At 36.3% G+C, this 27,347-nt stretch overlaps 1 protein-coding gene across 7 annotated transcripts in view; it reads left to right on the forward strand.

Annotated features, from left to right (window-relative positions):
- Window positions 1–27,347, forward strand: part of LOC105479608 (contactin 6) — a 307,236-nt gene that overhangs the window by 187,441 nt on the left and 92,448 nt on the right. For 6 of the 7 annotated variants that reach the window (XM_011737630.3, XM_011737629.3, XM_011737633.3 and 3 more), the window contains 2 exons: window positions 15,039–15,242; window positions 17,334–17,436. In XM_011737630.3, the coding sequence (XP_011735932.2) occupies window positions 15,039–15,242; window positions 17,334–17,436 (307 nt within the window). The remainder of the gene's footprint in view (window positions 1–15,038; window positions 15,243–17,333; window positions 17,437–27,347) is intronic. The other variant, XM_024792201.2, reaches the window with a different exon arrangement.

Genomic DNA, 27,347 nt, shown 5'->3' on the forward strand with positions numbered 1-27,347 from the left:
ACAGGCAATGAAGCCAGTATTAGAATCCAGGAAGTCTGGCTCCCAGACCCTCAGCTCTTAACTATCACTGCCCTTGTTATAGTTGATTTCCACTCTGGAATGGGAGAACTTTTAAAATGCATAGGGCAGGTGTTTAAAAATAAAATTTAAGCAATTTACTTTTAATGTTAAACCAAATATTATTTATGAGCCTTGAGAAACTTGAAAGCATTTTTCTATTATTATTTTTACACACCCTCATGAATTGCCATGACCAAAAGAAAAGAAAACTAATTCAAAGTTAACAATATCTTATTCAGTATTATTACAGAGTATTACAGTATTATATTCACCTGAAATGATAGGGAAGAGTTGCAATGCTTTTAATGCTATATTGAGATAAAATAATATTGTTTCAGAACACACAAAAATTGCTCAGGCTCTTTTGGTACTTATTTTTTAACCGTATAGAAAATTGTTTTCCAGCACCATAACACAAGATGACAAAATATGCAAAATCATATCAGTTTGTCTTGTCAGACTATGTCATTTTATGCTCTTATGATATTATTCAAATATTCTTTACACTATTGAAGATTGTTTTCAACTTTGTTTAATCGCGAACAAAAGAAATGTAAAATATTTGTAAATGAATCAGTTCCATATGTAAAAAATTTTTTAAAATTAAAAGGCAGCCAGACAGGAGACGCTTGTCCTTGTTACCTTGTCACCTATCAACATTAAAGGATATGTTGATCTTTTAAAGCATGTGAGGTTCTCATTATAGTAGTGCCCGTGGGATCAATGCCATAAAATTAAGTCATAGATATACAAAAACTGCCTTAAATTAAGACCTTTGTAACTGAATAATCTTGCTGCATGGGAGTAATGGCAAATTGTCTAATACCAATTTTTTTTTTTTTTTTTTTTTTTTTTTTGAGATGGCGTCTTGCTCTGCCTCCCAGGCTGGAGTGCAGTGGCTCGATCTTGGCTCACTGCAAACTCTGCCTCCCGGGTTCAGGCAATTCTCCTACCTCAGCCTCCCGAGTAGCTGGGATTACAGTTTTGCACCGCCATAGCCAGCTAATTTTTGTATTTTCAGTAGAGATGGGGTTTTGCCATGTTGGCCAGGCTGGTCTCAAACTCCTAACCTCAGGTGATCTGCCCACCTCGGCCTCCCAAAGTGCTGGGATTATAGGCATGAGCCATCGCGCCTGGTCCCAGATTTAATTTATGTTACAAGTAGCATCTCATCATAATTCCAAGCATATTTGTTGGCTGAATCCTGTTTCTTGCAGTTAAGGTCCCTGTTTCCTTGATGACTGGCTGTTAAGGTACACTCTCAACTTATAGAGGCAGATGAATTTTTGGCAATGAGCATTTGTCCATTGTCAAACCCAGGAACAGAAAATCTCTCTCACATTAAGTCCCTTGAACACTTCAAATCTCTTTAGTCAGGAAGAGCCCCATCTCTTGTAAGGGCTCACCTGATATAGACCATGCCTACAAAAGCTGAAGTCAGTTTCTTTAAATCAACCTGTGCTATCTAATCTTATCTAATCATGGGCGTGATCTCTCAGCCTGTTACAAGTCACACTCACACTCAAATGAAGAGAATTATACAAAGGCATGGGTTGTTGAAGGTCATCTTGGAATTTTGCCCTACAATATTCTTCTCAAATATTATTTCTTCTGTTTCCAATCTCCCTAAAGGCTCTATATTTCCTACCACACATGGCTCTCACAGAGCAATGTCCTAGAAATATATTAATGGGGGCAGACGGAGTTAACAGAGCACTGTAAAGTAAATGTTGGCATGGCCAAATTATTTTTTAAATCTCATATGTAAATATTAAAAAAGCTTCTCATAAAGAAAAGTGCCACAGAATCCCCAGAGATAGAAGGTCATAACGGCTGATTTTTTAAAATTTTTATTTAATTATTTTTTTGATATGGAATCTTCTTCTGTTGCCTAAGCTGGTGTGCAGTGGCCCGATCTCCGCTCACCACTACCTCCGCTTCCCAGGTTCAAGCGATTCTCCTGCCTCAGCTTCCGAAGTAGCTGGAACTACAGGCGTGTGCCACCACGAACAACTATTTTTTTTTGGATTTTTAGTAGAGATGGGGTTTCACTTCTGACCTCATGATCTGCCTGCCTCAGCCTCCCAAAGTGCTGGGATTACAGGTGTAAGCCACCGAGCCCAGCCAAGACTGAAATTTTTACATCAAATTTTTGATAATTTAATTCTGTTGTCTTTTTCAACATAAACAGTCAGCAAGAATGAGTCTCACAGGGAGTTCCGCAACAAGGGAGAAATCACGTTAAACTTGATATTACCAGAATATCCTGAATTCTTTATGCTTTCTTTTTAGTGTATTCACATAAATTATAGAAAAAAATTTTTTTAACAAGGCAGGCTTGTCAAATATATTTTAGTGTGATATGTGTGTGTGTGTGTATACACACACACACGCGCGTATAACTTTATAGAACAGTAAGAAAACGTACCAACGTGGCTAAATTTTATAAATATACCCAGCAAAGAATGGCTCCACAAAACAGAAAAGTGTCTAGTGGGTTTTTCCATGTAAATGATTGGCCACAACCCCATGAAACAGAGTAATCAACATAAACCAAATAAACAGGTACTTTTATAGAGCTGTCCTTTCTTCTGCATAAACAAACAGAGACCTGACTCCTGCATAGGCCTTCTGTGAATGCTTTCTACCCAGTTTTGAAGCATAAACACAAATGTGCTGCTCCTCTAGAAAGAAAGGGTTTTACACGGAAAGGTTATTTTAGCAGAGAAGGCATCATAGTGAAAAAGAAAAAGAACCTAGGCAATAATGCCAGGACACAGTTCAAGACACTCTATTTTATCATTTCAAAATGTGGAAGCAGAATAGGCACCATTCTCTGTAATCTGAGTGGAAGAGTATATTTCTCTTTTAATCCTATTCCCTAATCAGAGATGGGTTTTGTGATTGTAACTGAATCTCTGTCCTTTGGACCAGACTCAGCCCTTGTTCCCATCTTTCCAAAAAATCTTATCTGTAAAATATTTCTGAGAAATGTAGGTTTCACGAAGTTTTGTAATGACAGCACAGAGAGGACTACAAGGCACATCTGATTACAAAACTTCACTGAGATTCCTGTTAGACATCTCCTTCGTTCCTCCTAAACGCTCTCACTGGTAGGCTATGACTTCCTACATCTTCCCAACAATCTCCAACAATTCCCTTGATTATCTGTTATAATTCTTCTCCATTTGGACACCTATCTCAGAAAAATTCAATACTCCTTTAGCTTCTCAGTGCTTGGCAGAACGAAATTTAGTAGTTGGCCAAAAAAAAATATTTTATTTCTTCCACTATGTCCCTGCAGGGTTCCAAGGTCATCCCTTGGTTCATGCAACAGAAAGAGGCAACACACAACTCTTTTATTTTATTTTTTCTTTTTTTTGAGAGGGAGTCTCGCCCTGTTGCCCCGGCTGGAGTGCAGTGATACCATCTTGGCTCACTGCAACCTCCGCCTCCCAGGTTCAAGTGATTCTCCTGCCTCAGCCTCCTGTGTAGCTAGGACTACAGGTGCATGCCATCACACCTGGCTAATTTTTTATGTTTTTTTAGTGAGACGGAGTGGGTCTCCAACTCCTGGCCTCATGTGATCCGCCTGCCTCGGCCTCCCAAAGTGCTGGGATTATGGGTGTGAGCCACTGCGCCCAGCCCACAAAACTTATTTTATATTTATTTTATTTATTTATGGGGCATAGGATGCCACTGTGCCTTTGGCTGAACTTTGAGCTGTATGCAGAAAGGTCTTTCCACCATGGATTCTCACTCACCTCAAAAGTGAGCTTTTGTTAAGTTTCAGTCACTCGTCACAAAAAGTCTGCACAAACTATTTGCAACAGAGCTGAAGGCAGAATTTCCTTTAAATTTTGGAATAGACATAACGCCCTTGAAACCAAAACTGAAGGAGGAATATGAAAACAAGTAGTCAATAAACTTTCATGGGCCCAGTGAGTTAGTCCAGCCTCATAGGAAATTGTATTTAAAAATGACAGAATGAAGCAACGGTACATATTGTCTACAATAATTAAAACCTCCTTCACTATGTAGTAATAGTTTCACTTTATCCAAAGTAAAGAACACTCTTTCCCTTTATTCGATGGATATGAAACTCTCAGCCGGGCGCAGTGGCTCACACCTGTAATCCCAGCACTTTGGGAGGCCAAGGCGGGAAGATCACCTGAGGTCAGGAGTTCGAGACCAGCCTGGCCAACATGGTGAAACTCCATCTCTCCTAAAAATACAAAAATTAGCCAGGTGTGGTGGCGTGTGCCTGTAATCCCAAGCACTCGGGGGGCTGAGGCAGGAGAATCACTTGACCCGAGGAGGTGGAGGTTGCAGTGAGCCAGGATCACGCCATTGCACTCCAGCCTGGGGGACAAGAGTGAGACTTCGTCTCAAAAAACAAACGAACAAACAAAAAAGAAACTCTAAATCCTGAGCTCATAAAAATTATAAGTTTAAAATTTGATTTAGAGGAAATGTTCCATTCCCTCCTCAGATCCAACTTTCAGGTTGGTAGAACAATTGAATTAATGCCAGAAGTTTGGATCATCTATGTCTGTAGCAGGAAGATAGCGCTACTGTCTGAGCCCGCTGTTTGTATTTGCATCAATAAAGACGTTGACAATTCCACTTAAATTAAAAGTCGTTCCTAGCAAAGGCTCAAAATTGTGTTATAGAATAAAGAGGAAAATTATGTAGAGAAAAAAGTGCTAAAATTTAATATGCTCTTCCTCCAGTTGGTGCGTTTGCTGTTTCTGGAGTAAATGAAAGTGCTTTTGTCTTAGTGGGTAGGTCAAATTGGCAGTGGACATGTTACTCTGAGGCCCTTTGAATGTGTAAAAGGCAGACAGGCCCAATAGTCCCTGTTGGTATAATAATAATAGTAACGATAATAACCATATTATTGAACTTGTACACTGAGTATTCACTCAACAAATATTTATTGTGTAGTTACTAAGTGCCACTCGTTTTTCCGCATTTTAGTGATAAAGTGGAGAGGAGAGACCAAGTTTTTAGTTCCATGAATCTTATAATAAAGAAATGTAAAGCATGACAGGTGGTAATAAAAGCCAGAAGAAAAATAAAAGGGGATAGGAAATAGTAGATGTTGCTATTGTATATTCTAAGGTAAAAGAAGGTTGCACTGCCATTTGAGCAGAGAACTAAAGAAGTGAGGGAGTGAGACATATTAAGTAAAGGTAGTTCAGGTGGAGGAAAGAGCATGTGCAAAGAATCTGCAGGGAAACCATGTCCAGCGTGTTGGGAGAATGGCACTGAGGTCAGCACAGGTGAAGTAAAATGAGCAAACAGGAGAGTATATGAGGACACACAGCCTTACTTTCAGACATTTTAGGTACTTTGCCTTTTCCTGTGAGTGAGATGAAAATTCACTGGGTTATATTCAGAACAGTGACATGCTTTCTCTGACTTTCATTTTTAAAAACTTACTCTGGATAGTAGACCACAGAGGGGCAAGAACATAAGCAGTTAAAAAGTGATTGTGTTAATTCATGAGATATAATGGTGACTTGGACCAGGTGGATTGCTGTAGACAAGTAGACAATTACCAATCTTCCGTATGTACCAAAATAATTTCCTGAAAGACTGAATGTGGGTTATAAGAGAAAGAGAAGAGTAAAAGAGAACTCCAAGAATTTGGGACAGACCAACTGGAACATGGAGTATCATTTATTGGGGTGGAGTTGATGAAGGGGGAGCAGGTTTAGGGATGGAGTAAATCAGGAATTTGTTTTAGGAGATGTTAATGTTCAGATACCAATCAGATACAAGGGTGAAAATTTCCAGCAGGCAGCTGGATTACCTGTTTAGCGCAAAAGATCTGGTTTGAAGAGCTAAATTTGGAACTCACCTTATATAAGTAATATTTAATACTACATAATTGGATAAGATAATGAATACTTACTGTGTACTAGGCATTCAACTCAGCATTTGCAATACCTCAACTCATTTAACATTTTCAGGAAAGATATGTCAATTTTACAAATTGAGTATTGTGTTAAAATTGTTAGTGTTAACTAACAACTATAGTTAACTGAACTAAACTAATAACATAACTTGACCAAGATCTTGTCTCTGGAATTCTAAAGATCCTGTCTAAACACCAGTGCATTTATTCCACTGCCTAATTTTCTCTGGCATAATCTGGTCTAGAAGAGACACTTAAAAGTTGTTGAATAGTACAAGGAGATAGCAAGAGTTCTTTACTGGAGACTGTGTAAACAACCCACGGAGAGGTCGACTGATTTACCTAAAATTAGTGTACACTGTTAGAACCAGGAAGCTCATGGCTTTTCCCACTCTTCATAGCTGGCCAAAGTCAGCCCTCTAGGAAGTTTATTTCTTTAAGTCCCATGTTTGTACATTCCTTCCCTCCATTTTCAGACTCCATTCACTCTTAGAAAGACTGTTTTCGTTGCTTTCCAGCACATCAAACAGAATTCTCCTGTTGCAGCCTGTTACCATTTGTAGAAGCCAGGGTTTTCCAACACTGGTACACTTTGTGGCAGTAGGGCCAGATGTCGGGGAGATAGGGAGTAATTCTTTCTTTCTTTTTTTGTTATCATACTTTAAGTTCTGGGGCACATGTGGAGAAGGTGCAGGTTTGTTACATAGGTATACATGTGCCATGGTGGTTTGCTGCACCCATCAACCGGTCATCTACATTAGGTTTTTCTCCTAATGCTGTACCATCCCTAGGCCCTCAACCCCCAACAGGCCCCGGTATGTGATGCGCCCCTCCCTGTGTCCATGTGTTCTCATTGTTCAACTCCCACTTATGAGTGAGAACATGTGGTGTTTGGTTTTCTGTTCTTGTGTTAGTTTGCTGAAAATGATGGCTTCGAGCTTCATCCATGTCCCTGCAAAGGACATGAACTTATCCCTTTTTTATGGTATAGTATTCCATAGTATATATGTGCCACATTTTAAAGAAAATGTGGCAATCTATCATTGATAGATAGGCATAATATCCAGTCTATAACTGATGGGCATTTGGGTTGGTTCCAAGTCTTTGCTATTACGATATTAACCTTAAAGGTAAACAGGCTAAACGTCCCAATTAAAAGACACAGACTGGCAAATTGGATAAAGAGTCAAGACTCATCCGTGTGCTGTATTCACCATATATTTGTATCCTATGACTTACTCGGTCTCCCTTAGAATTGGAGGTTTCCCAGCAATTCACTGAGAAACTGGCTATGAGATAAGAGTCCGGTAGGACTGGTTTTGCAAAGTACAGGTCAAAAAGACCCCACCGATAAAATGAGATGTGGTAAAGAAGCCAATCAAAACCCACCAAAACCAAGATAGTGAAAAAAGCTATCTCTAATCATCCACACTGCTCATTATAAGCTAATTATAATGCATTAACATGCTAAGAGACACTCCCACCAGTGCCATGACAGTTTACAAATGCCATGGCAACTTCCAGAAGCTACCCAATATGGTCTAAAAGTGGGAGCCTTCAGTCCTGGGAATTCTCCTCCTCTTTCCTGGGAATCTAATGAATATTCCACCCCATGTTTAGCATATGAGCAAGGAATAACCACAGAAATATCCAGCAAGCAGCCCTTTGGGCTGCCATGCCTATGGAGTAGCCACTCTCATTCCTTTACTTTCTTAATAAACTTGCTTTCACTTTACACTGTTGACTTGCTCTTGAATCCCTTCATGTGAGAAGCCAAGAACTCATGTGGCCTCCCAGGCTGAACCCCAGTGTTGGGGTTTGCCTTGAGACAGCTGTGTTTTCATTCCTTCTCCAAGTAGTTTTGGCCAATGTACAACCAGTTCTATAGTTATTTGGAACTTAGCAATATTAGGAACCCATGAGACCTTTATTTAACTGTCATTCGTAGGCCATAAAGACCACCATCTCCTTGATTCCAAACAGTAGGTGTGTAAACCAGAAGGGATCCAATAAAATCCAGGTGATCAAGCAGTAATTGTGGAATGACTGGAAATTCAAAGAGGAGTGGATTTTAAAGGTGTTAGGCACTTTTCTGTGTTACATCATAAACTTCCTCGGCCCTAATATCAATGACTTCAGTCCAGAAAAGGAATTATTCTTCCTGGATTAGGTTTTTGCCACTGAGCTAGCATACCCATGATTTACCACCCAAGAGTCAGTCACATTTAACCCTGGAGCACTACACAAGATTTGCAGTAAAGTACACACATTCTGGAATATTCCAAAGGGGGGATTTACCCAGCAAATCTGAACACTATACTTCAAGTTCTTTATTCTGCTCATTTATTTTCTGCCTCAGGAAACATGCTACCAGTTTTGAGATCTGTTCTACAGTGCCAATAGAAGTTCTCAGTGTCAATGTTTATCATGATGGTTCTCTTTCACATGACATATTTTTCATCTAATAAAAATTACATGCTATATAATGGGTATAATTGCATATATCTTTCTTGTTTGTATTTTAAATATTACAGTACAAGATATAGGGCTGTAAAAGATGTCAAAACATAATCATGCTCTGGGGAAAATAGGATTTGTTGTATGCTTGAGAGAGCAGCAGATAGAGTCTTCAATCGCTTACTGCAGATCTGCCGTTTCTAATAATAATAAAATTGTAGAGGATGGTGTCATTGTGAAACTACAAAAAATGCTTCAGGAAGGACCAATTATCATTCAACTCTAATGCTACTGCTGAATCATCACAGGAAAAATGCATCACAACCATTAATAACCGATAAATGTCATACATGGTGGAGAAAATATTTAAAAATTCAATGGTTTCAACCTAAGTGGATCATGAATTATACATTTAATTAAGAAAAGCCAAATGGGAAGGTTTTTAAACTTCCAATTTGGAAGGTTTTTTTTTTCTTTCCCCATTAAAAGATATACAAATTAAGCACAGCAGTGGCTGATGCTGGAACAAAACAGATAAAAGCCCCCAGTGCACGCTGGCTGTTCAGATGAATGGGAAGAGCCAGCCCATGGGGAGAAGGGAGCAGGGCAGGGTGAGAAATACTATGACAGCAAAGACTTGCAGCTTTACCTCTTCACCAATTCAGAGGGCACAAAAGGGCGCCTTGATTGTACTCCCAGAGCTGCTGCTACATCTATTCCCCTCTGCTTCTTCACTTGTAAAAATGAAGAGTAGGGCTGGCAGGTCTCACAAATCCCTGCCATCCCAGACATTTTATGAATTTATAAACTAAGAAATAGCCTTTTCTCCAGACTCCAACACACCACTCAAACGCCAATGTACAAGTTGGTCCACCATTAAAAATTCAGGTGTTTCCCTTCCCGGTGTGATTATGCAGAGGAGACAGAGTTTTATCATTTTTATCAATGATTTCCAAAGTGTAGCTCCAGATCCCCCAGTGTTATTGTCACCTGGGAGCTTGTTAGCAACACAGATTTTCTGACTCCTCCTCAGACTTACTGAATCACAAAGTCTGAGGGTGGAGCCCAGCGGCTTGTGGTTTAGCAAGTCTTTCAAGGGGTTCTGATACATGAAGTTTTAGAATCTCTGCTTCAGAGATGCTCATTTAAGAGGGAAAATTTACTTCTACAAGTTTTTATATCAGTTCTACTCCCTGATAATATCACCAATAAGTACTTTACAGTAATTGCAAATGACAGTTTAACTAATTAATCTATGAAGTTCTTAGAAATTGGACACAGGACAGGCAATGTTAATGGGGGAGGGAATGGACAGTGAGGAACATTTGTCTTAGAATGTGAGTAAGGTTGGTTACTTGTGGAGCTTGGGAGTTTTAAAGGAAGGTTAAAGGTGAGGAGGAAGAGTCAAGGAGAGGAAATGAACATAGAAAAAGAGGATCAATTGTAAAGATATTGAAAAGTAGAAAGCTATTGTTATGGGAAAGGGGTTCAGATCCAGACTCCAAGAGAGGGTTCTTGGATCTTGCACAAGAAAGAATGCAGGGCGTTTTCATAGAGCAAAATGAAAGTAAGTTTATTAGGTAAGTAAAGGAATAAAAGAATGGCTACTCCATAGACATAGCAGCCCTGAGGGCTGCTGGTTTTCCATTTGTATGGTTATTTCTTGATTATATGCTAAATAATCATTATATACCTCCCCTTTTTAGACCATATACGGTAACTTTCTGATGCTACCATGGCATTTATAAATTGTTGTGGCACTAATGGGAGTGTAGCAGTGAGGTCACTCTCGTTGCTATCTTGGTGTTGGTGGGTTTCAGCCGGCTTCTTTACTGAAACTGTTTTATCAATAAGGTCTTTATGATCTGTATCTTGTACTGACCTCCTATCCCATCCTGTGACTTAAAATGCCTTAACTTCCTGCAAATGCAGCCCAGTAGGTTTCAGATTCATTTACACAGTCCCTATTCAAGATGGAGTTGCTCTGGTTCAAACGCCTGTGACACTATTATTAGGGAAAGAGCAAAGATTTGGCATGTGAAGAATCTAGGTTCAAGCCCTACTCCTCCCACACGTTATGAATACAATTTTGGGAAATTACCTTTGCACTTAGTTCTTGCACCCTTTCTGTATGACGGGCTTATTAGCAATATTTTTTTGCCTCATAAAGCAATTGCTGGTGTGATGAAATGCAAGTTTTTTTTCTGAATTTATTATTAATCTTTATGTAATCTTCCCTATTTCTGGACTAGATTCTTCCAGCAGCTTCTAAATATCCCACTATTAAAGAAGGACACACCACATGTAGGAATAGATTGGAAAGTTTTAGCAGCTAAGGTAAAAATGAATTCACCAAGGGAGAGAGGAAAATTACAGTCTCAGGTCCCAAGATTACAGGTTGAAGAATACAAAGATTTCTTGGGCACTAGCGGCAACCTGTAATTTTTGTTAAGTGAAAGGGGTGACATTGGATTTCAGAGAGCTAAAGCGTATTTCTCTCCACAAATAGGCATTGAATAAGGATCCGTAAGCTGAGACATGGCCCTGGGAATTTGCTCAAGATTGTCTTTATTTCACAAAAAGGTTCAAAAGATGAGGAGTCAATGACAACAGGGGAATCTGAACTACATTTTTTCCCTCCTCTTTATATTGAAGAAAAATTTACTATCTAGATGATTCTGGTTTCAAACAAAAACCCTTTGAGCATCTCTTTGGTGGAGACAGCAACAGGCTTAGAAGTGAGGCAGCAAAGAACGTCAGTAAAGAAACTTTGAAGCAAGAGACCACATGGAATGATGAAAGACTCCAATAGGGACTTGCAAAAGAAAATAAAGACTCAATACATCAGAACAGCACAAGAATCTCAAAGCATTTTTCAAAAATTAAAAGCAAATTGCATTTATGCATACTTGATCCAAAAGCATAGACTCGTAGGGAGATCAAAGGAATGTTGAGGGTGGAGTAAACCATTCATAGAAGCTTAGGTTTAATCCCCATCCATTGTCAAAATAATCTTTTTTTGCAACTTCCCAAGTAGTATTCATCCACACTCGGCTTGATCATGTCTAATGATAAAGAGCTCACAACCTAGTAAATCATCTACTGCTATACTTCTAAAATGTAGACTGTTCTTTATTATATTAAGTCCAACAGCATTCTGTCACCTCCAACAGTACCGAGTCCTACTTTTGCCTTCTGGACATTGATAGAGAGGGTTTTATTTAACTTTTTATGCACGTGGCAGCCCTTCAATGTAAAAAGACAGTTGTAATAGGCTTCCAAAATCTTTTTTTTCCAGAGCCAAAATCAAAGTTTTATCACTTTCTTTTGTGACTGGCCTTTGCTACATTTTGTTTTTTCTCTCTTGATAAACTTGAGATTTTTAATTCCTCTTTCAATAATGGGTGCTCTGAACAAAATATTTCTGTCAATTGCATGCGTCATTTGGAGGGTGTTGAAAACACAGATTCCATGATACCTGGCTCAGACAGAATAAATAAAACTAAATTGCTAAGAATTGAGTTAGCTATTTGTATTTTAGCAAGCTTTTTTAGTGATTCTAATGTGCATCAGGTTTGGGAATCAATGCCTGCATAAAACATAAAACATCAATTTGAAAAGTTCAGAGTAAGAATAAGAAATGTTATCCACCCTGTTTTTAAAAGTTGCAGCTCATTCTAGTGTTTAGCCTTTCTGACACTATTCTTATCCTGTTGATTCTTTCTTCCAGTTACACAAAAAAATGCATAGTAATTTAAAATTATAATATGACAGAAACACATTACAAAGAGAGTAAAAGCCTTTTGTATTTCCCTCCACTCACTCTGAGAAAACCACTGTATACATCTCCAGGTTTTTAAATGTAAGAATTTGCATAACCATCACACACACACACACACACACACACACACACACACACACACACACACACACAGTTCCCACACTCATGACATGCTTTTTACATAACAATGCTGCTTAGGTTTTTTTCCCACCTGACACTACTTTTATGGTTTAATGACATTTTTTGCATTTTCTCTCTTCATGCACAAGTAGCATTTCTGTGTTCCTGTTGTTCCTGGTCAAATCTTTACTTCATGTCTTCTTCATTCCTGGGAATGATATCAGGGTTGTGTCTGCAGAGATAAATTTCTTTTTACTGCCATCATTTATAAATTGTTTTGAGAAATTAATTATTTTGTTCCTCCCCACTATTAACAGTTTAACTTTTTCCTCCTTTCCCTTTCCTTCCTTCCACCTTTCCTTTCTCTCTTTTTTCTTTCTCCTTTTTTCCTTTATTTCTTCCTTCCTAAAATCTCATTCCTTAAGTGTGTGGTTCATGCTTCACACAATTTTTTTCTTGATGGAAGGGATGACCAAATGACAATATTCCCTCATTCCCATTTTCAAGAGTTTGTCTCTATAGATCAGATTTAAGTCCAAAATAGCTGTCAGTTTGTTTTGTCCCCTTTTACTTTTGGGAATTTAAATTTAATAAGGTTAGTGAAGAATGTTTCAGGTGGTCTGTTCCCAGCTGAGGAAACCTACTGGAACATATCAGAAATAATTAGCTTCTTTTGTCTCTGCTATGTCTTGCTTCTGTGCCAATTTTTAATGTAAGTATAGTTGGCAAATGGCAGCTCAGCTCTCTGTTTGGACAAGAGGCTCCAAGAAGCATAAACTACTCCCCTGTGAGTTATAATTCCAAAGTGTATGAGGGTCCATCCAAGTGAAGACTTTTTTTGACTTAGCTGTAGTATATTCCCCTTCTCCACCCTGAGTACCGATATACTCCGCCTATTTTGGGAGTTCCTTTGGACCAGCTATATTCTTCTATTTCCCTAGATATTCTACCTAGTTTCCACAGTGCACCTAATGTCTTAGCTTCAGGAAGAAATATATTCACCAAGCTTTAATACATATGAATATTTGCCTTTGCTAAAAGATTTCTGGCTAAAAAAAGAAATTGACAGCATGTGATTTTTGTGAGGCTGTGGGACAATTGGAACTCTCAAATGTTGCTGGTGGAAGTATAAACTGGTACAACCACTTTAGAAAATTCTCTTGTCATTTCTTATAAAGTTAAACATACATCTACATTATGGCTTACTCCTAGGAATCTAGCCAAGAATAATAAAAATGTACACTGACAGTCTTAGACAAGGATACTTATTTCAGCCTAATACATAATGACCTCAGTCTGCAAATAATCCAAATACTCATCAACCGGAAGGTGTCTAATCAAATTGTGGTATATTCATAAAATGGAATACTACCCACAATATAATGGAAGAAAGGACTTATAGTCATGAAAACAATAGGTGAACCTTAAAATCATGTTAAATGAAAGAAATCAGACATAAAATAGTACATTCTTTTTGTTTTATTATGACATACAAATGACAGCAGAAATAATCTATGATGATAGAAATCCAGTAGTGGTTGCAACAGTAGAAAAAAAATGACAAAATTTCTGATGACATGGAAATCTTCCTTATTTTACTTGGGGAATGATGGTTACAGGGGGTATATAATGGTCACAAGTGATTAAACAGAACACAAGTTCTGTGCATTTTAACATATGCTCATTATGTCATTTATACAGTTACCCACAAGATTTCCAGAGATGGACTGATTGATGTTCACTAAAAGCAATGTGTGCCCTGTTTCATCTTCATGCTCTTGATAGTTACTTGGAGAAATACTTGTTTACTCCTCCATCACTTGGATAGCTCTAGTTTATCCTGCTGGTTTCAAAATGGAATTACTTCTTAGAAGTCTTTTCTGATGACACATCATTCTAGGCGTCTTCTCTGGGCTCCCTATAATGCCTTTGTCAAGGCATATGTCATCCTACATTGAGATTATCCACATTATTGGCAATTAGCAGTAACCGGTGTGAGCTTTATAGGGCACAGGTTTTGTTTGGTTTTACTCTAAGACCTAAAACAGTCACAGAATAGCTGCTTAAAATTATGTAATAATCAGGCCAGTGCAGTGGCTCATGCCTGTAATCCTAGCACTTGGGAGGCTGAGGCAGGAGAATCACTTGAGCTCAGGAGTTCGAGACCAGCCTGGGTAACATAGTGAGACTCCGTCTCTATAAAAATAAAAAAGAAATTATGTAATGATCAAATGAGTGAACTTCAAGGTCTGTGATAGACTTTTTGAACTTAAATTTTTAAGTTAAATTTTAACAAATACCTGTAAGTACGTTTAATTCTTCTGATAATGCATTGAGAAACACTGCTTTGAAGCAGCAGAAGTTTTTCTGAAGGAATTCAGTGTACATTTGGAACCATTATTACTTTATACATCTTATGGCATTTCTTAATAAACTCATCCACTTATTTCCATAACATCTTATTGTTACATCCTTAATCCCAAAAAGTTAATGATGGGCAGAGTGCCCACATAACTTATCATCTAACCTGAGCTATATTTCAATATAAGGGAATATTACAATTACACCAGATGACAGTTATCAACTGAGCAAATAGAGGCACAATTTTCTTCTATTTATGGGGAAGTAGGACAAAGAATTTTCAGAATGCAGTAAGGACAGTATGGTTTTGTTTTGTTTTGTTTTCTTGTTTTTCAGATTTATCTTATGCATGGACCTTCAATGATAACCCCTTATACGTCCAAGAGGACAATAGGCGATTTGTATCTCAAGAGACGGGAAACTTGTACATTGCCAAAGTGGAACCATCAGATGTGGGCAACTATACTTGCTTTATAACAAACAAAGAGGCCCAGAGAAGCGTTCAAGGTCCACCCACTCCATTAGTGCAGCGCACTGATGGTAAGAGAATGAGTTCTCTTGGGAATATACTTTATCTGTGTCCCTTAAAGCCTGGGAAGATTCGTAAAGCTTTCTGTTTCCTTCTTGTTTGATGGAGCCAAGTTATCTATGAGTTTAGGTTCAATTCACAAATATGTAAACCAAAAATATAAGAGAAAATTATCTAATTCACCCACATGGTGCAGTAGACATGGTTCTGGGTATACCAAGCCATCTCCTTTCTGGCACTGAAACAGCTTGTCTTTTTTTTTTTTGCTTAAAGACTACTTTATAAAAACAAAAATGATGTTTGGGGGAGTTGGCGTGTGTGTATGTGTGCACGTGTGGGTGCTGCCAAACTTATGTAATTGACTTAATATATTTTTAATGAACATATGTTGCAGCTACTTTTTAATGCCCCCATATTTTCATATTTGCCCTTTTTTTGTTCACCCTTTGTTTACATGGCTGGCAAAATGGGGGGAAAAGTTCATATCCAAGGAAAGCAAAGCTAACCAACATTAATTATGAGCATTCCAGAGAAGAATGAAACGCAAGATTTATAATAATTATATTCCTCCAACGAACATAATCCAGATTAGTCTCTCACGAGTTTTGTAGCTTAGTCAAGTCATAGCTGGTACAAGATTTAGAGAGCCAGAAAGTTTAAGGAAGTCATTGAAGTGGAAAAATTCTCTAGTTGTTTTTTAATTAAATGTTCACAGTGGGATTCATAAAGATAGAAAATTTGTTGGTGCATTTTACGACTGTATTCAGGACTTGAAATGCAATACCTTGTGGAGATTTTCTCCCCTCTGAAGAGTTGAAGAAAAGCAAGAATATACTGCTAATAAAGGATAACAGAATTGTGGAACGAGTCCCATAGAAGGAGTTCTTATAATAGAGCTTTTATAATCACTAACCACCCAAATATATTTGAAAGGTCTTCATTGAGATTTCAGCAACCGTTAGACTTATTCCTAAGTTCAATTTCTCTCCTTCAATGAATACTCCTGTTTATGACCAGAAGAATTCATGAGCCAACAATATGCTTGGAGATTCTACTATGTTTTTCCTTTTTTTGTTTGCTGTCTACTCTGAGTTTCTGCTTCTTCCCTTCTTCATTCCTTCCTTTTTCTATCCACTCTATTCCCTTGAACACATTTACAGGAAAAGTAGATCAAAAGCATTGTATATAACACAAAAATCAAACCTCTTTTACACATAAGCATATAAGAAATATCAGACATCAAGAAAGCGAAAAAGAATAAAACCTACCAACTTAGTTGATTGAAGTAGTACTCACTACCTTCTCACCATAAGTTCTTTGAATGTTTATAATGGTCAAGGTCTTAAAAATGAAGTATTTTTGTTTCATATATATTTTGTAATTTTTACTTTTTTACAATTATATTAGCAACCAACAATGTATTTATTTTAGGAATGTATTACTTTGTTGTTTGGTATATATATTAAAAATGATGAAAGTATTTAAATAATCTTGAGGTGTCACTGATTAAATTAATTAAGTTAATGAGAATATCATATAGATATATTTCTGTTACAACTCCTCTGGTAGGTAGTATATTTACAATAGGCTATACCATTATCTTATTCTTATCTTAGCACATATCCCCAATTTCTTGCATTGAAAATTTTAAAACTTAAAACAAATTTTTATAGGTGTACAGCAAACTTATTTAGCAACAAAACCTTATTGTACTAATATGTGAATATTTACTTTTTTTATCTCAATTAATGTGATGACTTTATACGTTTTGCTGCAGAACTACTGTTATTTTGGGTTAAGACCTACTGCAGTGGACTTCTTACAGTGTTAGCTGAAAAATTCCTGTTTATTTTTTTTATTATTATTATTAATCAGATCTGGCTCTCTTGAGTTTCCTGAAAGGTAGATAAACATGGATATCACTAGAAAAGTATCTTTTTTGAAAACACAGAAGCATTTTAGAATCTATATGTATCCAATTCTTAACTGAAAGCCCTAATTCTTATTAAGAAGAAATAATCAGGTTTTGGTTAATGAAGCATTTACTTCATAGAAAACTTCTATTCTCCAGAAATGCTGCTAGCTCTTTTGATATTTAACAGGTGTGATGGGGGAATATGAACCAAAGATTGAAGTGCGTTTTCCTGAAACTATACAAGCTGCAAAGGATTCATCTGTAAAACTGGAATGTTTTGCCCTTGGAAAGTAAGGTTTTTGTTTTTGTTTTCCTGGTTGCTTTAAATTTTTTTTATTAAAAAGCTTTTTGTTATTCAAATATTGCTCTAAGGTAAATTACCAAGTAGATTACAAATGCTGGAACTTTCAGTGGAACTTTCTGATTTGAATTTAAACAAACATGTCTAATACTGCGACAATGACCAGGGCTGCAATTGAAAATAATCAGGGCTGCAATTCTCCCCTACAGGTGCTGATATTTCCTTTAGTTTAAGCATAATGAGACCCATTTAGGCAGCACATTGCAAGGAAAGAAGTGCACTTGTATAAGATGATGGGCAAGTCACTAAACCTTTCACACATCCTTCACTCTGTCTTGTCCTACATCCAGAAATACATTGCCTGGAGTATTTCCTTACTTAATTAACCAACAATTCTGATAAATAAAAAACCACTGCTCGTTTCCAAAATAAGACTAATTAAAGTCCATTGTTCATACTGGATAATTAGAATTGAGCCCAAGCTTCCCTGATAGTGGAGGCATTTTGTTTCACTCAGATAAGTATTTATTAGGAACAGGTTTGGAATACTTTTAAGCCAGGAAAATACCTACATTTTTGCATGGGATGTCTAGAACACCTCTTTGCTTTTTGGTGGTATACAAATTTCATTTTTGTGCCTATAAACACCAGAAAAAAAAAAAAAAGAGAGACAGACTAAACTGTCATTTTCAAATGTTAGTATGCATGTGAGTTACCTGGGGACATGGTTAAATTCATATTCTGACTCTAGAGGTCTGGGGTGATGTTTGATTCCTCCATTTCTAATAAGCTCCCATATATTAGTCACGCTTCTTATAAACAGAACATACTTTGAATAGTAAAAGACTTGACTGACTCAGAGGTAAGTTCGGAGGGCTTACCTCTAAATCCAAGGTCTATTCCTAATGTGGCCATCACATTTAGAAATAGTGACTTAGTGTCAAAATTCTGGAAAACATCCTTAAATGTCTCAGTCATTTTATTAAGTTAAACATACTCAGCAATCCAAATAATGGTGGTCACTAAATATTAGTTTGTTTTCTATAGATGGAATTTTGCATATCTTTAAATTAAATTTCTCAGAATAGTCATTTCTCATGGATTTAAGAGACCATATTTTATTTTCATACAGTATGGGTCTCATAGCATTTATCAAACAAATAATTATTGATTGATTAAATGATTCCTAAGAAAGTGACAAACAGGGGCTTTACATCAGTTTTTATTATTTGCCTGCCTTTTAAGACATGATGAACTTTCACCATTTTCAGGCTTTTTCAGAAGTTAAGGTTTATAAAAATATTAAATGTCATCAAATTCTTTGATAATTAGATAATTTAAAAAGAAAACCAATAAAAGAGAGTATCTGAAAAGAATATTAATAGCTTATTTAATCATATTTGGCATCAGGAAATATAGATTGCTGAAATTAAAAAATGGTTTTTCACAATAAAATAATTGAAAATGTTGAGGCTATTTCTCAAGAATCTAATGAAAATAATTTCATTTGCTAAGCACCTATAACTAAACATTTATGATACAATATACATAATTGTCATAATCTTGCAGGGCAAATTATGTTTTCATTACATATGAGAAACTGAAGCTCAGATTGGAGAAGGAACCTGTTCAATTTTATGTTTCTATTCAGAGGAGGCGAGCAATTCAAACCTAGGCCCACCTGATTTTAAATTCTGAATTTAGGAACTTCTAAGTAAATGGTAAGATAACTGCTTTTGAAATCCTGGGAGACAGATTCAATTTCCAATTTTCTCAAGAATTATTTGATTGTTAGCAAACATGCTTATAATCTCTATGAATTACCATATTTTCATCCAAAAGGAGTTATGATGTATGTTTGTTGTGAAGATTAGAATGGATAATACATGTTAAAACATTAAATCTTGGGCTTGCCATTTATGTAATAAATGCTCACTGAATTATTCTAAAACCAAAATCCAAATTTTATTCTACTTTTTTTTTTTTTTTTTGAGATGGAGTCTTGCTCTGTTGCCCAAGCTGGAGTGCAGTGGTGTGATCTTGGCTCACTGCAAGCTCCACCTCCTGGGTTCACACCATTCTCCTGCCTCAGCCTCCCAAGTAGCTGGGACTACAGGCACGTGCCACCACGCCCAGCTAATATTTTTATTTTTGTATTTTTAGTAGAGACGGGGTTTCACCATGTTAGCCAGGATGATCTCAATCTCCTGACCTCGTGATCCGCCCGCCTCAGCCTCCCAAAGTGCTGGGATTACAGGTGTGAGCCACTGCACCGGAGGCATTCTACTTTTATATAAACGATGTTTGAGTTAGTGAGGATGTTCAAAGCAGAGTAGGTATCTCAGAGAGGGTATAAATTCTCATCTTTCCCAGCCCAATCCTGTTCTCTGTGTCTCAGGATTGATGACAGTGTAAGAAAGGAGCAATTAGGGTCAGTTCTGGAAAAATAAAAAAAGAAGAAGAAGAAGGAAAGAAAGAGAGAGAAGAGAGAGAGAGAAGGAGAGAGAACATGATCAATATAGTCTTTGAACTGCTCACATACCAGTTTTTTAAATTTATTTATTATTATATTATTCAAACCTACAGAAAAGTTGAAAGAGTAATACACAGACATCATATACTCTACCTGAATTGACCAAGTATAAACCTGTGCTACATTCCCTTTCTCTCTCTCTCTGCCTCTCTCTCTCTTTCTTTCTCCACACACAAATGTATCAGATATGTGATAAGATCTAATCAGGAAAAATGAAGCTTGGAATATATGTGGTATATGGAATAATTTAAAAATAAATAAAGCAGTGTCTTATTTTCCATTAACCCCATGGTGATGGAAATAATCAACACATTATTAAATTGCACAAGGTAAAATTTATAATTTTAAAAACATACAAGAGTCCCTAAACCTTTTTCTTTTTCTTTTTTTTGTTTTGTTTTGTTTTTTGAGACAGAGTCTAAGTCTGTTGCCCAGACTGGAGTGCAGTGGCACGATCTCGGCTCACGGCAACCTCTGCCTCCAGGGTTCAAGTGATTCTCCTGCCTCAGCCAAGCGAGTAGCTGGGATTACAGGTGCCTGCCACCACACCCAGCTAGTTTTTTTATTTATAGTAGAGATGGAGTTTCACTGTGTTGGCCAGACTGGTCTCTAACTCCTGACCTCCTGATCCACTTGCCTCGGCCTTCCAAAGTGCTGGGATTACAAGCGTGAGCCACTGTGCCCGGCTCCTAAACTTTTGACAAAATTTAAACTAGCAATATTTGACCCAGAAACATTTGAGTTGGAAAATTAATAGTTTAAAAAACTCTCAAAATATAAAATCTCATGTGTGTGTACAAAAGAAACTCCCTGATAAATAAATCATGTTTGTTAAGTTTATGCAGAAAATAACTGTTGAACATGAAATAATGTTAAATGGGAATAGGAAAATAATAGAAATTACCAAACCATACCCCATAGAAAATTGTCAAGGAAATACTTGATTTAATGGAGTCCACTCCCTAAATTGTTATCTAACAAAATTAATCAATGTTGAGATTATGTTTATTAAAGGAAGTCATTAACATAGAATTGAAATACCTTGGAGTTAAAATGGAAAGTCTGAAGCATCTATTGGGTCGAAGTGGCAGTGTTAAAATGCCCTGTATAACAATCTTACATTTGGTGTAATTGGAGTGCAGATACATTTCTCATTTCTTCAAAGCAACAAAATGTATGTGAAAATACTTTGACTACTTTGGAAAACTGACAAATGTGAGCTACTACCAAAAAGAGTTTTATATATGCTTGCCAACAGTTTTCAGAAAACAAATTAGATTATCTTTAACACATTGCAAACATGCTGAAAATGCCTTTTAGTCCATTATAAATTACAGTATTTACCAAATGCCATATTGTCTTCTAAATACATAAAATTAACAAACATAAAAAGCAACACACTAGATTAACTATGTTACAGGTATAATTAACAATCTGAAAATAGAAACAGTCAAATGTCTTATCTTCAAAATTAAAAATGTATATTTGTAAGTTTGTTGCCAAGTCTATTGAGTGTTTATTATAAATCATACTCTCTAACATCTCTTCATAAAAATATTGCTGTGCAGCATTTGGTTTTAGTCATTTTTTTCCCCAAATATGGGGACTTCTTTTTACTAATCCATCTAAATCTTCCTGTCTACTTTGTGAGATACTTTACTCTTTTGTAAGATGTTCCATAACCTCAAAACTGAGAAAAGCTAGTTGACTTGAGGAATAAAATCAAATATTTTTTTCTGGTTATATTGCTAATTATTGACTGCTATTTAAGCTATAGACTACACATTTATTAAACTAAGATGTATATATTTTAATAGATGGGGGAAAGAGAGAGAGAAGAGGGAGGAAGAAAATCAATAGGTGGGTAGAAGGAAAAGGAAATAAAAACATAGAAAGACCAGCTCCAGTGCCAGATCTTATTAAATTTTTTATTTTTAGGACATAAGAGAGCTCCTGAAATAAAAAATTTTCTTTCATTAAATGTTTGTTTAATGTACCCCATACATGTGCTCACATAACTAGGAAATATCACCCTCTATCACTGGGAATATTTTTTCTCTTGAGGTTGTAGATTATTTTTGTTGTTTATTTATCTTGTTTTGTTTTCTCTGAACTTCCTGAATCTATGGTTTGGTGTTTGTCATTATTTTATTTTTTTATTATTATTATTATTATTTGAGACAGAGTCTCGCTCTGTCGCCCAGGCTGGAGTGCAGTGGCTCGATCCCCGCTCACTGCAAGCTCCACCGCCTCCCGGGTTCACGCCATTCTCCTGCCTCAGCCTCCCTAGAAGCTGGGACTACAGGCGCCGGCCACCATGCCCGGCTAATTTTTTTTGTATTTTTAGTAGAGACAGGGATTTCACCGCGTTCACCAGGATGGTTTCGATCTCCTGACCTCATGATCTGCCCGCCTCAGCCTCCCCAAGTGCTGCGATTACAGGCGTGAGCCATCTCGCCCAGCCTGCTGTTTGTCATTATTTCTGAAAACTATTCAGGCATGATTATTTTAAACATTTATTTGTTTGCTTTTTTCTCCTTTTAGTATTTCTTTTACATTATCTTTTATGCCATTTGTAATCTCCCTTCTGTCCAAGTTCTTAATCTTTTAAAAATTTTTAATTATTTTTATCTTTGCATTTCAATTTGGGAAGTTCTATTGGTATTGCTTGTCATTCATTTACTTCCCCCTTAGCTATGTTCAGTCCACTGTTGAGCCCATCAAAGGCATCCCTCATTTGTATTATTACATATTTTATTTCCAGCATTTCCTTTTGATCCTTTCTTAGAGTTTTCTTCTCTGTGCTTACATTATCCATTTGTTCTTATATGCTGTTCACTTTTTAATTATAGACCTTGATATATTAATTATAGTAATTTAAAATTACTGTCTGATAATAACTAGTTCAATTTTAAATCCTCAGCCTGATAGTTCTAAAAGTTTCATTATATTTGAGTCTAGTTATCATGGTGTTTTGTCTCTTCAGACTGTTTTTTAGCATGCTTTGTACTTTTTTATTTGAATCCTGAACATTATTATATCAGATTAAAGGAACTTCAATACCTAAACTTTTAGTGTGAGGTTTTATGTTTTTCTAGTTAGAATTAGGCTGTAATTTCTGTTGGCTCTAGCTGTGGCATAAGAGGTTAAATTTTAGGTAGTACCTTTGCTTTTATGTCCACTCTTGCCCTTGGGTTTCCCTAGAGACTCTTTCTTAAATAGCATCTAAAGTTTGCAGTAATTTCAGCTGTAATTCTCTGCGCTGTAATTATATAGGAGCCCTAAATAAGTCCTTGCTTGCTAATTCTATCATCTCAGTTTTTTGTGGGTCTGTTTCTATTGGCTGCTTTTTCTCCTAGTTACAGTTCTCATTTCTCTGCTTGTTTGAATATGTAGTAATTTAAGATTGAATAGTAGACATCATAAATGTCATGTTGTTGAATGCTAAATTGTGGTGTACTTATTAAAAATCTTTTTGAACTTTATTTTGATAGGCAGTTGTTACACTACTGTGAATCCTCGGGTTTTCTGTGGTTATTAAGGCTAGTTTACTACTAAGATGAAATCCCCAACTGAATGCTTCAAATGTTCACCAAGTTTTTCTTCTCTGGCATAGTGGAGCTCTAATGTCTTCCAGGCCTATTTGAGCTCTGAAAACTATTCTTTGCCCAGCCTCATGCAACACTCCTATGCAGATCTTCAGAGCACATTATTTAAGTAATGCCATTCTTTCTAATACTATGCTCTGCAATTCCAGCCACTTCAGCCTCTCCAAATCCGATCTTTGTCTTCTCAGCTCAGTGACACAGTACTTTACTACTTATGTCTCCCCTACCTACTCCCTGATCTGGATGGAAAGTGTCTCTACACAGAAAACAAGGGCTACCAAAACCTTATTTCATTTATTCCCCTCTTTCAGGATCATACTTTTGTGTTGCCAATTGTTCAAGTTCCAGCAAGAGGTTTTTTGTTTGTTTGTTTGTTTGTTCATTTCATATATTTGTCTAGTTTTTCACTGTTTTTGAAATACTAATTATGAAGGTAAATACAGTGAGGCTTAGATAAATTAAGTGACTTAACCAATATAAGTTGCATATCTGGGATTCAAATCTACATCTCATAGATTCTGACTCCAAAACTCATGCTTATAACCCTTTCATATTTGTATTGAATTCACTTCTAAGTGTCTGACTTACTTAATCCTCCATGGGCAGATGTAATATGACCCTCAATTATCTAAATATTTTGCTAGAAAAAGGCTTGAAAAAATTCAGCAAAATGTTAAAAAATGCTTTATCTGGGGAAAGGAATTATAGCTATATTTCCCATTTATATTATCCATAATAACTAATATTCCAGCAACAAGTAAGTTTTAATTTTACATATTAAAAATAACTAAAATTCAAAAGATAAGCTTGTTAAAAATTCAAGCTGTGTTTTAATGAGAAGAAAAAAGGGTTTCCAAAAACACATCAAAAATCAGGGTTATACACCTTATTGTTATATAGGTGATGATGGCAATGTACACCATTTCTAAAAGTCTGGTATACCTGATTAGGTAGCACTCAGAAAACATAGTTTCAGTCACAGAAACCATCATGCAGACAGGATGTATAAAAAGTGAAGTCTAGAGAAGAATTGGTGAAGTGTTTACTCATATAATCTAACAAACTTAAACCACCAAAAGCTAGTGTGAGTACAGAATAATTAAGAAAAAGCTTCAAGTAATTGTCTTAACTTTAATTGCTATGACTTTGGGGATATGTAACTGACTTTCTATATTGGAATTTCAGAGCTGACATGATCACAGCTTTCAACTCTCAGTTTCGTCTCATTTGTTTAACATGGCAGACTCTTAATTATGAAAGCTGCAAATTAATTGTATAGTGAAATACCCTGAGAAGCTCCTTGTATAGGTACTATGCAAATGTAGTATGATTGACTGATAAATATGTACGTCTCCTTTGAAAAAAATATGGGCTCTTGCTGGGTGAAGTAATTAAACTGATATCCCCCATAACTCTATTCTACTGCTTTTATAAACAACCAAACATATTTTCCTTTTTCTAAAAAAATCTTAATTTAGTAACTTTTCTGTTAGTATTCTGGAATGTAAATAACATTAGTAGCAGCACTGAATGTTCCTGTGTGTTCTGAAGCCTTCACACAGAGTACTATATTTATGTGTACATGTATATCTTATTTTTTTTTCTAATTTATGAAGCAAAAGATACCCAGCTTGGCTATTAATGTCAAGCAGCAAATTTAAGTCTCACCATGATGTTGTTAGGTGTTTCAGAATTTTCAGGTGGCAGAGGAGCTATTTCTTATAATGTTTGCTTTTCATCTTACAAATGTGGACATCATTGCAGATTATACTGCAGAAAGATTTCTCAAGTCACTCAAGATGAAAATAATATTTTTAAATCAAGCTAGGCACACTGAAACTTTTCAGTTCCTTAGCAATTTTTTAGTTTATCATTTTAATCACTCAGGTATCTTAAAGATTTTGAAACTGGATATCTAAAAAGTCGTTTACCTTTTGTTTCCCCTCATTGAGTTGAGTAGATAGAGAACAGAATCTCTTCCTAGGCATAGTTTACCCCATTCACTCCAGAAATGCATACTGAAACCTAATCTTTAGACTCTTGCTAATGACTTTTTCTAAAACATGATATTATTAATAACTTTTTTTAACATGGCATGGTATTGCCTGGCATAAAATAATAAAGTAAACTTTATAGAACACTCACCTCTGTTGACCATGCTCACAAATCTGAGAACTAAAAAATCTTCAAGCCAATTATTCAGAAATTGAAAGATAACATTAACCCCACCATGCTCTCACAAACACACGCGCACACCCTAGCAATAAATAATTTATTAGTGAATTTATTAGCATTTGAAGGCAAATGGTATGCTGAAAAGTGTGGACTTTACGTTCAAATAGAGCAGGATTAAAGTCTTAATTTCACTTATCAATAGCTGGATGACTTTGGTCAGTTTTCTTATGTGTATAAGGAAGGCAAAAATGAGAGAGAGAGAGAGAATAAATAGATATAGCCGAATTTTTTAAGGACTGGAAATACTATTAAGCTCACTTACTAAGATTCCTGACCCATAACAGGCATTAAATAGTAACTACTTTATGAATCCTGGGAATAGTCAAAGTTGCTTTGACTGAGGAGGTAAAAAGGAACACATATGAAGGAGCGAAATGATTTCTGTGTTATATTTTTGTGTTAAGGGACTTCCCTAGAAGAATAGATTTATTATTTTAAATTCTGTTCAGTCTTTCTAAGGATTACTGACATTTCCTCTCTCACTCATTTGACAAATTGAGCACCAATTATTCATTCACTTAGCAAATATGTATTGAATACCTCATTCAATCATTAATTCCTTCATTTCTTCATTTAGGTAGTCAGTCAGGGGACAGACACCTGGCCCTGGGAGATAAAAAAGATTATATAAAGGTCCGGGGAGGTTGCAGGCTAATGAAAATAAGATTGATGTAACAATGTGCGATTACACATTTCTCTTGGGATCAGCTCTTTCCTTCCAGCCTTTCAGTGAAGAAGAGTCAAGGATCCTCACTTTGGGAACTTTACTGATTATCTTTTTCCCACGCTGCCCTTTATCAAATAGAGACTGGAGAGGGTCACTGTCATTTCTTTAGCAGAGCTAATTTTAAGCTATTACTTAAAGGCTTCTCGTATTTCTACGAAATGGAAAATTATTTCTTCTTTTTTTCCCTTTTGTTCATAAATACATTTTTTAACGAATGGATTTTAAATAATAGTTTTACAACAGAAATATTGAACAGATAGTATAGAGAGGTCCAATATAACCCCCCACACAATTTCCCTTATTACTCACATCTTACATTATTATGATGCGTTTGTTACAATTAACCAGCCAATACTGATGTCTGATTATTATAAAGTCCATATTTTATTCAAATGTCTTTGGCATTTATGCCCTTCTATTCCAAGATTCCATCCAGAGTACCACATTACATCAAGTTTTCTTGTCTCATTAGTCTCCTCTTCTCTGTAGCAGTATCTCAGACATGTCTGGTGTTTGATGTCCTTGACAGTTTTGAGGAGTGGTGGTCGGTTTATTGTAGACTGCCCCTCTGTTAGAATATGCCTATATTTGTCATAATTAGACTGGGGTTACAAGTTTTGGAGAGGAATAATATAAAGGTAAGGAACAATTTTCATTACATATCAAGGTTAACTTTATCAAAATGATTTATGACAGATGATGCTGGCCTTGATTACCTGGCTGAAATAATTTTTATCAGGGTTCTCCACTATAAAATTACTCTTTTCTCCCACTCCATACTGACTCTTTGGAAATGG

The sequence above is a fragment of the Macaca nemestrina genome, chromosome 2 (genome assembly GCF_043159975.1).
Source record: "Macaca nemestrina isolate mMacNem1 chromosome 2, mMacNem.hap1, whole genome shotgun sequence".
NCBI classification, from domain to species: Eukaryota; Metazoa; Chordata; class Mammalia; order Primates; family Cercopithecidae; genus Macaca; species Macaca nemestrina.